General features: G+C 45.9%; 1 protein-coding gene and 1 long non-coding RNA gene across 27 annotated transcripts in view; one reads left to right on the top strand and one right to left on the bottom strand.

Annotated features, from left to right (window-relative positions):
* The window catches only part of Slc28a1 (solute carrier family 28 member 1), a 118,017-nt gene that overhangs the window by 78,007 nt on the left and 23,794 nt on the right, over positions 1 to 16,216 (bottom strand). For 22 of the 26 annotated variants that reach the window (XR_002397587.2, XR_015441815.1, XR_015441816.1 and 19 more), the window contains 5 exons: positions 16,033 to 16,113; positions 14,348 to 14,428; positions 12,593 to 12,718; positions 1,729 to 1,856; positions 33 to 273 (listed from right to left, as the gene is read on the bottom strand). Coding sequence is in view for 10 of the 26 variants with exons in the window: in XM_087188518.1 (XP_087044644.1) it covers positions 33 to 273; positions 1,729 to 1,856; positions 12,593 to 12,718; positions 14,348 to 14,428; positions 16,033 to 16,113 (657 nt within the window). In the remaining 16 variants the exon portion in view is untranslated. The remainder of the gene's footprint in view (positions 1 to 32; positions 274 to 1,728; positions 1,857 to 12,592; positions 12,719 to 14,347; positions 14,429 to 16,032; positions 16,114 to 16,216) is intronic. The other 4 variants (XM_087188516.1, XM_004852836.3, XM_087188520.1 and 1 more) reach the window with 3 other exon arrangements.
* Positions 1,464 to 11,411, top strand: LOC147824897 (uncharacterized). Its single transcript, XR_015441826.1, has 2 exons — positions 1,464 to 1,524; positions 2,519 to 11,411. It is a non-coding gene; the product is annotated as an uncharacterized LOC147824897 (long non-coding RNA).

The raw sequence follows: 16,216 nt of genomic DNA, 5'->3' as shown, positions 1-16,216 counted from the left end.
CTGGCCCAGGACCTCCTCCCCAAGAGCCACACCTGGAAGCTGAGCCCTGGGATGTCTACCAGGGCTCCAAGCCAGGACAGTGCTGCGTTGATGAAGGCCAGCACAGCCAGGAATGCGATCAGGTTGGTGGCGATGTTGGCAACGACCTTCACGGAGGCGGCGGCCCCACTGCTGAGGGCTTCTACAAGGTTCTGAGCATCTCTGTTGTTGGGACCAAGAGCCGCTATCATGGGCATTCCCCACACAGCAAGGTAAGGTTTCAAAAGAGGGACCCTACACAGAGCATCTCAAAATCAGAGTCCTTGTCATCTCTCTGAGGCTCAAAGGGAGAGGGAAACAAGTTAGAGCACAAGGATAAGACAAGATCTCCTGCCAGGGGAGGTGGTACACACCTGTTTCCCAGTACTCTGGGAGGCTGAGGCAGGAAAGCCGCAAGTTCAAGCCCAGCCTGGGTAACTTAGTGAGACCCTGCCTCAAAATGAATAAAAAAGATCTGGGGATGTAGCTCAGCGTGAAGGTCCTGGGTTCAGTCCTCAGTAACATGCACACTGGATGCATCTATACACACACACACACACACACACACACACACACACACACACACACACAAACACACAAGGAGATCTCTAGCCCCACAGTGGTGGAAGCCCTTAGCTGTGTGTGGTTTTTGCCCACTGAGAAGGAGGCTGATCCAAGTTGAGATGTGTTGTTGGTGTAAAATAAAGAAGAGGGCCGGGGATTTAGCTCAGTGGTTTCACCACCTGCTGTGCAAGCGCAGGGACCTGAGTTCGATCCCCGGTACCCCCCCCCAAAAAAGAAGAGATTTTGAGGATTAGTACAAGTTAAAAGAATGTGAGGTATCTCAATAATCCTTGTTATAGTGATTACATGATGAAATGACAGTATTTTGATAGGTTAGGTGAAATTGGAACTGTTTTCTTTTACTTTTTTAAAGACAGAGACTGAAAAATGTAAAATGGTAGGTGTGGCTCAGCATCTGTTTTCCATAGGACAGCGCTGCTGTTAGAGCCTGGGAGGTGGGATTACTCTTTGTGACGCCAAGCACACTGGTCCCAAGTGGTAACTTTTCAGCAATGGACTGATTGTACTGGGGATTAAATGCAGGGCCTTCACACTGAACTATATCTACAGCCCTTCATCGTTTTATTATTTTAAGACAGGGTCTTCCTAAATTGCCCAGGCAAGACTCAAACTTGAAATCCTCCTACCTCAGCCTCCCAGAGTGCTGGGATTACAGGCAAGTGTCTTTTCAGCATTTTAAAGGTCGAAATGTTACCCTAAGGCTGTTAAGATTGAAGACAGGTTAGGAGGGCAGCGCTCTGCACATCAGTGTGCGGGCGCCACCTGGTGGTCAGATCTTAGAGGTGCAGAGAAGTGACCTGCAGCCTCCGGGACCCACTTCAACACCCGCCCCCACCAGGCCACACCCCCAAGGGCCTAGTCACACTCTTGTGCCTTGGCCTGTCTGTGGTTTCCTGCTGGTCAGAGACTGCAGATGAAGAGGTAAGAATTGAAGTCTGTTTTTGAAAAAAAAAAAAAAAAAAAAAAAAGCGACAACCAGGGCAGTGACCCAAGAGAAGGGGGCCTAGGTTGAGCAGAAGGAAGGCCGCGATGGGCAGAAAGGACAGGGCCAGGGCTGGGAGGGAGAACACGCCTCACTCCCCACTTCGCTCCCCGAACCTTGGCCCGCTGCCCTGCTGCCCTCACCCGTAGCTCAGCCGCACTTCTTCACTGCGGAACTTGGACTCCTCCGCCTCGGGGTAGACCAGCTTGGACAGGGCCAAGGCACACGGGGCGGCCATCACGGACGCCGCAATCAGTGAGCTGGCGTCGATCTGCAGGCGTGAAAGAGAGGATTACGGTGGGCGCTGTCATGACTGGTGCCGTCATTATTAATATTTCCTTTAATGTGCAAAGCATCACAGCTACTTGCACAAGAGACCCCAGGGAGATGTGCTATTTCTTCCCCATAGTTCTATAGGTTAGGCAGGGCACATATTGTTACCATTTTGTAGAGAATGAAAACCAAGGCCCCAAGCGATTGAATGAATACAGATTTCCCAAAATAAAGGAAGAGAAGGAATTAAAACCTATCTATCTTTTGGCACGGAGTTCAAGGTTTCTCCTTTCCTGTTCTGCTGTCTCTGGCCACTCAGCCCCAAGAGCTGAGGGTCTCCAGGAGCTGAGGGCCTTGTGATGGCTTTGGACAAAGCCCTGGACCCCAAGACTTGGGCTGGGTCAAAGCACCAACCCAGTTCAGCCTGGGTGTAGTGCATGTGCTAATGTAGGAAGTAACCCTTGACAGGACCCTTCTATGAATGTTTTCCTGTTCTCTTCCACAGGAGTAGATGAGTGTGTGTGTGTGTGTGTGTGTGTGTGTGTGTGTGTGTGTGTGTGTAGTACTGGGGATTGAACCTAAGGCCTTCACACTGATCTACATCCCTAGCTTCCTGCCCTCTTTTAAGTTTTTTGATTGTTTTTTATTTTTTTGAGACAGGATCTCACCAAGTCACTAAATTACCCAGACTGGGCTCAAACTGGGGATCCTCCTGCCTCAGCCTCCCAGAGTGCTGGAATTACAGGTATGCATCACTACACTTGGTGATGAGACTCTTTTGTTTTTCTCCTACCACTGTGTTATTTACCAAGTGGCAAAATGAGGATCAATTCAAACATATCATAGCAGGTGGGTGGCCAAACATAGTTAGGATGCTGTCAAAATGAGGCTTCAATGCTCCAAAGTCCCCAGCCACTGGAGCCAGGGGCAACTTTCTCTTCTCTCTGGTTTTTGATATCTTTCAAAATGTCTACAATAATCTATGTCATGTTTGTAAACTGAAAAGTAAAATAGGCCTTTTCTCCTTCAAGTCTATAATAACCAAATAGCAAATTTATTTAAATTTTAATTAAAAAGGAAAAGAAAGGGAGGTGAGTGCCAGACACACTTAGACAGTGACAGTGGAGGGTGGCAGTTGGTGGTGGGGCGGGGCCCCCGCTGGTGGCAGGAAGTGCCAAGCTGTAGCATATTCAGTGACATCCAACAAAGTAAGTTACTGTCTTATCAATGATACAAACAACTTAGCATACAGAGGCCTACTGAATGTTCCTTTGGACCAAAATTCCCACTTCTTTTCAAGTACTTTTTTAAAATTTAAAAAAAAAATGTATTCAGGCCTGGGAGTGTGGTCCTTGTGGGAGGAAGCCTACCCTGGCCCACGCCTCTTTGGATTTTATGGGGCAGGCTTCAGGACCTGCTGCCTCCCCCTCACTGCCCAGCTCCCAGGCAACAGTGCCACGCCTGGATCTTGGGCTTCTCTCTCCACCTGCCAGCACCCTGCCTCTTCCTCCAGCTTGGAGATTACTCCTGTTTTATAAGCCTGCAGCCCAGCAGGGATGCACTCTACAGTGTCACATTCCTGGACACAGTTCTCCCAGCCCGAAGCTGGGCCCAAGGCTCAAATACCACAGTGATTGCTTCCAGCTCTGCATGGAAAAGGCAGAGTCCTGGCCAGCCCCAGCCACCTGTGCATCCACTGTGACTACTCTGTAGGTGGGGATGTCCCCAGCTCTGCTGCCAGGCCCCCGGTGAGGAAAGCCCCCTACCATAACCCCAGGCCTCTCTGCCCACCTGAGGTCCTCCTTGCTCTGACCTACATATTACCCTGTGAGAAGAGATCAAGGACAAGCACCTTCTGCTTGAATATTCAAGGAGATTTTTACTAAGAAAGAAAATAAACCCAATTAACTATTGACCACAAAAGGGGCAGTTGCAGGACAGACTTCTGACCCGAATATGTCAGAAAGAGAATGACTGCTCCTCTCACACCAAGCTAAGTGTCTTCTGCCTCTGACTCCTACACAGCTGAGAGGGGCCCATTTTATAGATATGGAAACAAAGCAGTAGATGTCACAGGGGAACATGAGTGGCCAACTCCCTATGTCACCCTCCCTGGCCTGTGGTCAGAGCTGGGCCGGAGCAGAGAGACCAGTGCCAGGGTGAGGAGAGAGAGTAGTGCCCACCCTCGAGCCTTTGGGAGGACAGTGTAGATGTGGACACAGAAAACCTATTCAGTCACTATCCAAGGGAAACACAATGGGAGCCACAGCCATTGATTATACATCTTCTAGTAGCCACGTTTTAGGAAGTCAAAAGAAATCAATGAAGTTAGATCTTAACAATATATTTTAATAAACCCAATATATCCAATTGTTTCTTTCCACCCATGTAATCAACATGAACTTACGCATAAAATATCTTAATTGATTTTTCCATGCTAAGTCTCAGGCTACATCTCGTTTTGGGGGCTCAGGAGCTCCCTGTGACCAGTGACCCCCAGGCAGCACTGTCTAGAGGGGATCAGAGGGCAGTGATCCACCGGGTGTGGGCAAAGGGAGCCGGAAGTAGGGCCACAAAGAAAATGGAGGGTGACTGGGGAGCCTGGAGCAGGGGCAAGAGGGACCTTGCTCTCCCCTCGGAACTCGGTACAGGGCAGAGCCAAGGATGCCAAGGGTGCTGTAAAGAGGCATACAGGAAGGAGGGGGCAGTGGACAGGACAGGCAGGGCAGTGGCAGCAGAGGGACAGCTGGGGGCAGAAGAGGGCTGCTCTGGGGCCAGAGGCAGGAGGGGAGCAGAGGCAGGGAAGGAAGGTGGCCGTGACTGCCCCAGCCAGCTGCAGCTGCGGCCTGGGCGGATCCTGGCGGCTTCCTGTGCTGCAGACCTGAAGGGAAGGAGGAGCCAGGCGCTGTCAGTCTGGGGCACTGGGCCCAGGCCTGGACACGCCTGACTGAGAAAGAGACGGAAGCGGCTGAGTTTTTAAGTCAGACTATGTAGATGGGAGAGAGTTCTTCCAGCACAGATGGCCCCTGACATAACCATGTTTCAGTGAGTTTTGACTTCATGATTGTGTGTAATGATGAGCACTTAGTAGGAACTGTGTTTTGAATGTTTTCTTTTGGTGGTACTGGGCATTGAACACAGGGCCTTTGGATTGAGCTACATCCCCAGCCCTTTTTAATTTAATTTAAAAAAATATTTTGAGACAGGGTCTCAGTCACCAAGTTGTCCAGGCTGGGCTCAAACTTGTGACCCTCCTGCCTCAGTCTCCCCTGGGGTTATAGGTGTGTGCCAATTTGGATCTTTCCTGGTCTAGCCATCTGCAGTACAATACTCTTGCAATGCTGGGAGCAGCTAAAAGCTGCAGCCCCCAGGCAGCTATAGGATCAGACCAGTTCTGGGAAAACAGCTTGATGTGCTACGTTGTACTGCTATGTGGCTGTGGTGGATTAATGGTCAACTTGTAACGCCCAGCTGAACTGAATCAGCGTGGTCTGGGCAGGTGGAGGATCCATGTGAAGACTGTTACCAATAGCCATAAAAAGAGAACTGGAGGGGAAGATCTTGGCCTGTTGATTTGCTAGGAGAAGCTTGCTGTGGACGGTTTTCCTCATGCAAACTAGGATGTTCTCATTGGAGGAGGAGCTCAGGAATGGCTGCTGTTTTGGTCAGGGGAGCTCAGATCTTCACCATGACCATCACTTCCTGGCTCCAATGTGGATCCCTCAGCTTGGTGGCAGAAGTCCTTCATTGTACCAGTGTAGATTTTCTGGCTTCCACCACTGGCCTTTGAGCCTTCCAGGTGTAGATCCTCAATACAGACAAGCACAACACATTGTCATGGGCTCTAGGCCACTGGCTGGACTTGAGGAGAACATTGCTTTGGACTCTAGGCCTTCGGCTGGCCTTGTGTGGGAAACTGCTGGGATCTAGGCCTTCAGCTGAATCCTTTGGGCTTCTAGTGTGTGGTTAATCTTTTGCACTCCTTTGCATTTAAATCTTTGGGCAATTATCATAAAATAACCTTATAAGTTATGTGTCCTGTATTTAATGTATTCCCTTGCTGAATCTTTCTCACTACAACAGTGGCTAAGACAGGATATTAGGTAAGGTGATGAATCACATGCTTTTTCAACTTTTGGTGGGTTTATCAGGGTGTGGCCCCATTGTAAGTCAAGGAGCACTAGAAAAGAAGTTCTGAGCAATGACCAGGCATGTTCTTATACCTGGCTGGGAGGCCCAGAGCAAGGTAAAGACAGTTAAAGGCCTGACATCCTAAATCTATTATGGCAACTCCTCCCCTGATATTTTGTTTTTGTTTTTGTTTTTTTTTGGTACCGGGGATCAAACTCAGGTCCTTCTGCTTTCGAGGCAGGTGGTGGAACCACTGAGCTAAATCCCTGGCCCTCCTCCCCTGATATTTTACTGTGAAAAACATTGCAGGAACAAAGTTTTGGGATTTCATTTTTGAAATATCAAATCCTTCCAATAAAACCATCAGTGAGGTGGACATGGGGTGGACCTGATGAGCCCTTCCTAAGCCTTGGTGAAACAAGGTGCAAACCAAACAATAGGCTCCGGGATCCTAAACGGGAGGGTGCCAGGCTGGAATACAAAGCCCCAGAGTGCCAGGGGCTTAAAATCAAACAAAGCTAGATATGGCATGCACTGTCATCCCAGCTACTTGGGAGGCTGAGCAGGAGAATCATGAAGTCAGACCCAGCCTAGGCCACCAGCTCTGCCCAGGCTCCTGTGACAGTGTGCCACTGGGCTCACTGGTGTGGCTCGATGTCTGAGTGAATGGAGGACTGAAGGCAGGCGGGCTTGTCCTCTTACCCATCCCTCAGCCACCCTGAAGGACAGAGATGAGACAGGTAAAATGCGGGACCAGAGAATGGGATAGTGTGGGCCACCCTGCCATTCCCCACTTTTACACATGTAGCACTCAGGAGCTGGGACAGGCAAAGACAGGTCGAGGTCCCTCGCTCCAGGGGCTGAGCACCCATGCAGTGTGTGGGTGACCTTACTCCCCTCGTCCCCTCAGTATTAGACATTTGGGTTGTTTCTGGTTTATTTGCTATTACAAATAATGTTGAAATTTTGCAGATTTTGAACATGGTGAGACTATTTCTACCTCCTAAGGAGTCAGGAGGCAGCTAAGGAAAAACCTAGCAAAAGAAGGGAAGACTGCTTTCTGGGACTAGATCCACCTTCTGAGTTAAACAGTCTAGGGCCAGTTCACCCACCTCTAAATACAGTGGAAAAGGTTACCAGGTAACAATCAGCCCCTAAACGTGCACCTAGCGGTGTTCTGCAATCCTTGGCTGATTCAGCCCTAAGTATCGTGTCATTGACTATGATGACTGAGACCATGGATGCCATGACTGAGACCTTTGGACACCATGACTTTCCTCTAAAGGCCACAAAAGGCCAAAAATTCTACCCCCATGGAAGGGCTGACTCACCGAAAGGAGTCATACCTCAGACCAAACCCTCAATACTATTGTTACCATGAGCTGGTAACAATAACACTACAGGCTGGATCAAGGGGAAGGAGTATTCCACAGATATTCTCCACAAACCTTACAGCAAATTATACCCCTGACACAAGTGGATAAAACCCATTCTTGCCACTTAGAGGTATGTGAAGTGTTGCACATCATTTTGAACAAACATAAGTTATTACTGTTTAATTTCTTTGAACATCAGTGAGCTTGAATATTTTAAAATAATTTATTATTTTCTCCTGATCAATAATTTGAAAACACAGATACTCCCTGACTTGTGATTGGGTTACATCCTGATAAACTCAATACATATACAAAATATCTTACATCAAAAATGCATTTAACATACTCAAACTGCCAAATACCCTCGCTTAGCACACAGCCCACTGTGGAGTATCAGTTGGGTCCCCTTGTGACTGTGTGGCAGCTGGAGGCTATGGCTCACTGCCACTGCCCAGCATCGAGAGCAGGTATCACACTACATAGAGCCAGCTCAGAAAGGGGGAAAACTCCAAAGTTCAAAGTATGATTCTACTGAATGTGTCGATTTCACACCATCATAAACGTTTTCACAATATCATAAATGCTTTCATACTGTTATAAACTCAAGAAACTGTAAAGCCTAGCCATCATAATTTGGGGACTGTCTATAGTGACTAGGACTATACAGAAAGTTTTTCATCTTTTTTAGTATATGTGCTGTCGAAGCGAGCACAAGAAAGTTTTTCATCTTTATTAGCTCTGTCAACCTGTGCCTTTATACTATTTGATGTCATGCTTAGAATATTACAAAGAAAAAAGCAAGCTGTAGAAAATTATGGGTAGAATTCTTTCATCAAGGAGGAGGAGGAGGAGGAAGAAGCAAGCATGTGTGCATTCAAGATACTTAAATGACTGTCACACAGAAGGACCTGGAACGACCCATTTTAAGTTAGTAGTCCTCACACTGAGCTTAGCTTCAAAATCAGCGAGAAGGCTTGTTCCAGTACAGTGTCCGGGGCCCACCCCCAGTATTTCTCACTCAGTGGCCTTGCAGTAAGCCCAAGATTTTGCATTTCTAGCTGGGAATTGCACTACATGACTGTAATCTTAGCACTCTGGTGTCTGAGGCAGGAGGATGCCAAGTTCAAGCCCAGTTTGGGCAACTTAGTGACTTACCAAGAACCTATCTGAAAATAAAAAATGGTTGGAGATGTAGGTTGGTGAGAAGGCCCTTTTTTAAAGAAAACAAACACACCCCCAAAAAACCCTGAATTTCTAACAAGTTCTCAGGTGATAGTAATGCTATTTGACCATGAACCACACTTGGAGAAACATTGTTCTAAACTATCAAAAGCAGTCACCCATGACATTCCTTTTTTTTCCCCCTTAGATAAGTCTCACTCTCTTGCTGTGCTGTTCAGGTTGGCCTCAAACTCCTGCATACGGAATCCTCCTCTAGCTGGGAATACAGGCATGTGCCACCATCCCCAGCAAGGAGAAGAGAATTTTAAAAACTTTATTCACTACCACAATAACTAAGAATATCTTTGATAGGTAAGGGGGAAAATATTGTTGAAAATTTGAATATAAAAGCACAAATAAGTACAAGGTATTTTACAAATGCAAAGCATTCCTGAGGGTTAAACTCAAGGCTTTTGCACTGAGCTATATCCTTAGTCCTTTGCTAAAATGCTAAGTTGCCTAGAACGGGCTTGAACTTGTGATCCTCTTTCCTCAGCCACCCAGAGTTCTGGGATTACAGGCGTGTACCACCATGTCTGGCTATTAATGCAAAGCATTATTTACAGACACTTTGTAGGAGACATATTTGAAGATCCCATTCCACCTGCCATGAGTACCATGTTGACCTAGCTGGAAAATAATCAACCTTGAAAACTAGAGATCAAAAATGCTAGCCCCAGTCAGCCTATCCTTGCCTTATCTGACTTACTGAGTAGCCACCAACAAGAGAACAGTGATGGCAGGTAGAAATTGACACACCACTAGAAATTGACATACAAATTCACTGTCCTTCATAAGCTTCACAATCAAGAATTTAGTAGCAGAATACAAGAAACACATTTAAGCCAAAAAGAAATTCATAGACTAAATATCAAATGATGGAAAATAATATTCTATACAACAGGAGCCTCAAAGCAAGCTGGTGTAGCTTTCCTATTTTCAGACAAAGTGGACTTCAAGCCAAAACTGATCAGAAGATGCAAAAAAGGCCACTACATATGGGTTAAGGGAAGTATTAAACAAGAAGAGATGACAATTGTAAATGTATATGCACTGAATCCTATCACACCCAACTTTGTAAAAACATACTACTGGACATAAAAGATCAGATAAACATCAGCACAATTATAGCGGGGGACCTCAATACCCACCTATCACAAGTAGATAGACCAACTAGATAAAAAAAAAAATCAACAAATTATCAGAATTAAACTATACCTTTAAACAAATGGATTTAATGTCTGTCTACAGTGTTCCACCCAACCACAGAATACATATTCTTCTTAGCAACCCAGAGAACTTTCTCCAAAATAGACCACATACTAGTCCATACATGCATAAATAAATACAAAACACTCAAAATTATCTCATACATATTATCAGATTATAGCACAATGAAACTAGAAGTTGGTGGCAAAACCCCCCCACAAATAATACACTCTTGAATAGTCAATGAGTCACAGAAAAAAAATCAAAGAAGAATTAGAGTTTCTAGAATCAACCAACAATTCAGTACAACATACCAGAACTTATGAGATATAGTGAAAGCAGCCCTAAGGAGACATCTACAGAGTGAATGCCCACATCAGAAAAACAGAGTAAGCCTAAATAAATAACCTAATTATGTACTTCAAGGTCCTAGAAAGACAAAGAACAATCTAAATACAAAACTAGTACAAGTAAGGATATTATGAAGGTTATAGTAGAAATTAATGAAATTGAGACAAAAGAAATCATACAAAGAATCATTGAATTGAAGAGCTAGTTCTTCAAAAGAATAAACAAATAGACAAACTCTTACCCCATCTTACCAAAAGAAGGAAAGAAAAGACCCATCTGAATGCAATTAGAAACAAGGCAAAATCACAGCAGACACCACTGAAATCCAGAATATGTACCAGATACATATAATCCAAAAAGATATAAAAACCTCGAACAGTCCAATAACAGGCAATGAAATTGAGGCAGTTATAAAACCCCTACAAACTAAAAAAAGCCCAGGACTTAATAGATGCACCACTGAATTCTATAAGAACTTCATGGAAGATCTAATGGCAATACTCCTCAAACTTTAATGAAATTGAAAGAGAAAGAGTACCACCAACTCCTTTGTGGAAGCTAGCATTATCCTGATTCCAAAATCAGACAAGAACTCAACTGAAAAAGAAAACTACTGGCCAATCTCTTTAATGAACATAGATACAAAAATCCTCAACAAGCTATTGGCAAATGGAATGCAACAAATGATTAAAAAGATCATATACCATGACCAAGTAGCCATTATTCCAGGGATGCAAGGATGGTTCAATATATGTAAATCAATAAATATAATTCATCATGCAAACATAAACAAGAACAAAAATCACATGAACATCTTAAGAGATGCTGAAAAAGCCTTTGACAAAATCCAATATCCATTCATGATAAAACCCTGAAGAAAATAGGTATAGAAGGACCTTATCACAGTCTGCTAAAACCATTTATGACAAACCTACCGAAAACATCATATTAAGTGAGATGAGCCGGGGATTTAGCTCAGTGGTTCCAACACCTGCCTCACAAGTGTAAGGTCCCGAGTTCAATCCCTGGCACAAAAAACAAAACAAAACAAAACAAAACAAAAAAGTGAACAGAATGGGAAAAAGTGTTACCAACTACTCCTCAGACTGAGGAATAATATATAGACTATATAAAGAACTAAAAAAAATTAGGTCCCCCCAAAATAAAAGAAGCAATCAAAACATGGGCAGTTGAAATGAACAGACACTTCTTAGAAGAAGTACAAATGGCCAATAAATACATGAAAAATGCTCATCATCTCTGGCCATCAGAGAAATCCAAATTAAAACAACACTGAGATTCCATCTCACACCAGAAAGAATGGCTACCACTAAGAAATCAAATAATAACAAATGCTGTCTAGGCTGCAGGGAAAAAAAGAAACCCTTCTATATTGCTGGTAGGAGTGCAACCACTATGGAAACCAGTATGGAGATTCCTCAAAAAACTGAAATAAGAAACTGTTTGACCCAGCTATTTCCTTTCTGGGTATCTTCCTGAAAGAGTCAAAGACATCATATCACAGTGATTCATGCACACCCACATTTATAGCAGCACAGCTCATAATAGCTTAATCTTGGAAGTAGCCTATATGGCAATAGATGAATGAATAAAGAAAATGTGACATTTACACACAGTGGAGTACTACTGTGCCATAAAGAAGGATAAATTTGAGTCATTTGTAGAAAAATGGATGTGGTTTGAGACCATAATGTTAAGTGAAATAAATCAGATACACAAGCTTAAATATTTATTATATTGTTTCTCTTATATAAGAAACCTAAAGTATAAATGATTTAAAGAACAAAATAAAAGATAATAGGGCCAGGGATGTAGCTAAATGGCACCATACTTGTCTGGCAAGCACAAGGTCCTGAGTTCGATCCCCAGTACAAGAACAACAACAACAAAGAAAGATAATAGGAAACAAGAAGATAGAACTTTTGCAAATGGAAACAGGAAGTTAAAAAGAACTAAGATGTGTTATGTACATGTAACAACTCCCCATGATGAATGTAATCATTTGTACTGCAAGCATGTGCTTGTAAAAATTTTTAATTTTTTTAAAAAAAGAATTTAGGAGTAGAGGAAAGGCCTGGGTTGGGGGTTAGGGCAGATCCCAGGTATGGGACTGTGGAGAAATAAACATGAGATTTGGAGTAAGAGAGTTCTGGGCTCAGATCCTGGCTTTGGGCATTACTCTCTGACCCTCAATTTTCTGATCTGTAAAATGGGGATATTAAAACTTGTAGCACATTGCCTGGTACATAGCAGGTGCTCAGAAATGGAGCCCTGGGAATCTTGCTTAGTGGAGCCTGTCTCCCTCCAGACCCAGCTGGGGTGTCAGGCCCCAGAGAGAATATTCCAGGGCTGCTCTGGCCCATGGCAGCATGGGGCTCCCACGAAGTCGGCTTCAGGCCCTTGGCAGAAGGAAGGTTGTACCTACCCCAAAAGAGATGTAGGCACCCAGTAGGCTGCCGGCGATGGTGGCATAGCCCCCAGTCATGACCACGTGGACCTCAGAGAGTGTCATGTCTGCCAGGTAGGGCCGGATCAGTAGGGGGGCCTCGGTCTGCAAACAGGACAGACATCAGCTCGGTCACAGTGAGTGCTGGGGCCCCAGAGGAGGGGACAGCAGGTGGGGAGAAGACTGTCTCTGTGCTTGACTGCTCTCTGGGCCTCTGACCCTCGGTGTCTGTCCCCTCTGTGCAGGACCCCAGGTTCCCTGTGTAGACAGCCCACTGTAGGTCTGGCACCTGCCGCATCCTTTGCTGCCTTCCTCCCGACCTCTGTGCAGAACTGGCCACCCACTGCCCAGAAGTCGGAACAGAGGCCTAGGAAGCAGCACCCATCATGCCAGGCCTCACTTCTGGCAGAGCCATGGGGCTGCCATGGAGAAGAGCAGGGGCCTTAGAGGCTGTGCTCACTTCAGGGCCACTCACTTGTCACCCAGTTCTGTTTGGCTTTTGGGGTGCTGGGGGTAGAACCCAGGCCTTGAGCACGCTAGGCAACTGGGCAACTCTGTGGCTGCACATGTGTGGTTTTGACAGGTCCCTCGGGCACACGTGAGGGACAGACAGAGAGGTGGGATGGAAGCAGAGAGAGGGGACATTCCTGTGATGACAGAGGGAATTGGGGTCCTGTTGGTCAGGTCCCAGATATTCAATCTGAATGCCCCAGATGTCTGAGTGGAAAGCCAAGCGGCTGGATGGGCATGTTGGTCTGGAGTCCAGGGGACGGGTTAGGGTTCCAGAGGGGGACAAGGGGTACATTGAAAGCATCTGGAGCCATGGGCTGCTGTGGTCCTCTGGGAGCGCATGTGGACTCTGGCAATGGTACTGCCACTCCGAGAAAGCACCCATCCTCTTTCCTTGAGGGAAATGAGGCAAAGACTTGGAAGTCTGGCCAACTTGACTGACAACTTATCCAAAGCTAATTGACCTTGGTAGCTCTTTGTGTCACCTGATATCACATGCACTACAATTTATAATTTCTCAGCAGAAATGGATTGGTTTTGCAGTCTCTCATGTGAAATAATAATTTGTGTCTCAGGGTTCTCTTCCTCTTTTGCCTCATTTTGGACATCTGAAGAGATTTGGGGGACAACTTATCTGAGAGGACAGCTGTCTTAATTGGTGAATAACAAACAAAAACCTGTGAGATCAACTCATTTGTATTATAGCCCAAAAAAAGACAAAAATTCTCCAAAGCTTCCAAAACTATTGGATGAAATAAGGCATCTTTTGGCAAGCATGTCTCTCAGGGACTTGGAAGTGAAGCAGACGGGCCAAGACAGACCCTAGGAAGGCCTCCAGAGTCTCCCTGTCAGGGAATCAGGCCTGAAGGGACTCAGGAGTCACATGTACTTTGGAAATACATTTTCAGAAAGAGGGAGAGGAAAGAAAGACAAAATGATATAGAGGGAATAACCCTGGCCAGGAAGGAGGAAACCTGATTCCAATCTTGGCTTATCCATGTGGGATCTTGGCCATGTCACCCCATTCCTAGCCTCAGTTTCCTCATGTAGGACTTGTGAGGGTCTCAGCCCAGGAGAGTGCAGCCCCTCAATGAAGTACCCCAGGCATCCCAGGGCAGCGGCCTCTGGTGACCCCAGCAGAAGGCTCCCATGGCCATTCCCTGAACTGAATTAGAGCTGGAGACCCAGCACACCCTGCCCTCTTTGGGGAGCAACATCACCCACCTGGCTCACAAAGATGTTTCCTGCCACACTCAGGGTCTCGGTGGCCGTGGTGCCCATGGTGATCTGCATCAGCCAGGAAATCTGGGGAGGAAGTGGGTACTCCTGGTGAGCTGATGCTAGCAGGCCACAGAGTGAGCAAATCCAAGGTGGGAGCCATTTCCAAGTCTCCTTCCAGCTCCCCACCCAGCACAGAACCCTGCTACACTGAATGTCCTCGCCAAAACTCAGGCTGAAGTTGAACTCCCATTGTGACAGTATCAAGAGGTGAGACCTTTCAGGGGCAATTAGGTCACAACAGCTCTGTTCTTAGTTACAGTACTGGGGAAGTAGACTCCCAATGAAAGGATAAGTGTGGTGCCTGCCCTTCCTCTCCATGTCTCACATGCCTGCATGTCCCTCTGCCATGGAGCAGGCAGCATGGAGGCACTCATCACATTCCAGGGTCATGTTCTTGGACTGCCCAGCCTCTGGATCCATGAGCCAAATAAACCCCTATTGTCTAAAATTACCCAGTCTGTGGTGTTCTATTAGATCAACAGGAAGTAGACTAAGACAGAGCTCCTCATATGCATTCCCCAAAAGGTCCATTTATCTTCTTCCACTGAGGGGGGCTTATCACTTCCCAAGACCACTGTTAGGATGTGCATCTTAACTATGATAGTTCCAGTCACTAGAGCAGGGCTTCCAGAGTGTGTGTTCTCCATCTGCTTAGCTAAATATATTTGATAATTGGTACACACACACACACAGCCCTTAGAGATTACCAATACATATTAACTTAGTAAAGGCTTTAAAAGGTCCTGCTTGTTTAAATTTGTTTAGCATTGTGTCTAACCTGGTTGCCTCAGATTATTTGATCAGGGATCCCTGTACCTAATAACATTTATTAACACACTGGGGAATCAGAGGTTTGCAGAAGAGCGTTTGGGAGATACTGTAAGAAGCTCTTCCTTCTAGTCAAGATGAAATCTGACTCCGGCAAGTCTCTCTCCACTGGCTCTCTAGCTACTCTTTCTGCATTGTGGCTCTTACTTCCTCTTTTCCAGGCCCAACGGTCCTTATTTCTTTCACCATTCCATGGAGGGTGTGGTTTCAAGCCCAGGTTTTAGTTCCATTTGTCCTATCCCTGTGGTGCAGCATGCTCCCCAGGTCTAGAGACAGTCACCTGCCTCATGCTACAGAGTGTGCTATTAACATAACCACAGGTTACTTCTGGATTGCTGGCAGCCACCCCTGATGCTGACTTACTCTGAGCTCCATCAGCTAAGACCCAAGTCTCTTGCCAGGTCCAATGCCAGCCATTGTTCTCTCTTATGTCCTAGTTTTATGCAGCAGATTTTATGAACATAAGCACAGGATTTGACATTTATGCCAGCTAAATCTGGTCAGTGTAACCCACTGTTACAATTTCTCATGATCTTTTGGGTATAAATTATATTTATACCCTAACGACTCAGTGTAGCCTCAAAATTGCAATCTTCCCACCCACAGGGATCATAATGGATTTTGACGTCATTTCTTCTTAAAATGACAACAAAAGACATGTGAATGAATATTTGGTTTGCAGTACAGTCTGGGAGAATGTGAAATGGGAGCAGAGGATTCTGGGGAGGTGCGGACATCAGGAGCAAGGGATTCTGGGAGGATGTGGTCCCAGGAGCTGGTGAGTGGGGATGGGAACTCACCTTCAAGATCACCCATTGCATCAGACCCATATAGTAGAGCACTGACATGACACAGCTGAAGAAAACAATGATGGGCAGAACCTGGCAGCAAAGAGAGCACAGGAGCCAGGTTAGAGGCAGGCAGGGCCAGGAGACCCAGGCAGCCCCCCTCCCTCTGGGACTTGGCCACTTGGGCTTCACAGGC

Source organism: Heterocephalus glaber, unplaced genomic scaffold (genome assembly GCF_053883595.1).
Source record: "Heterocephalus glaber isolate CG9 unplaced genomic scaffold, H.glaber_assembly_v1.0 deba00001531, whole genome shotgun sequence".
NCBI classification, from domain to species: Eukaryota; Metazoa; Chordata; class Mammalia; order Rodentia; family Bathyergidae; genus Heterocephalus; species Heterocephalus glaber.
This window is presented reverse-complemented; position numbering and strand designations above follow the sequence as displayed.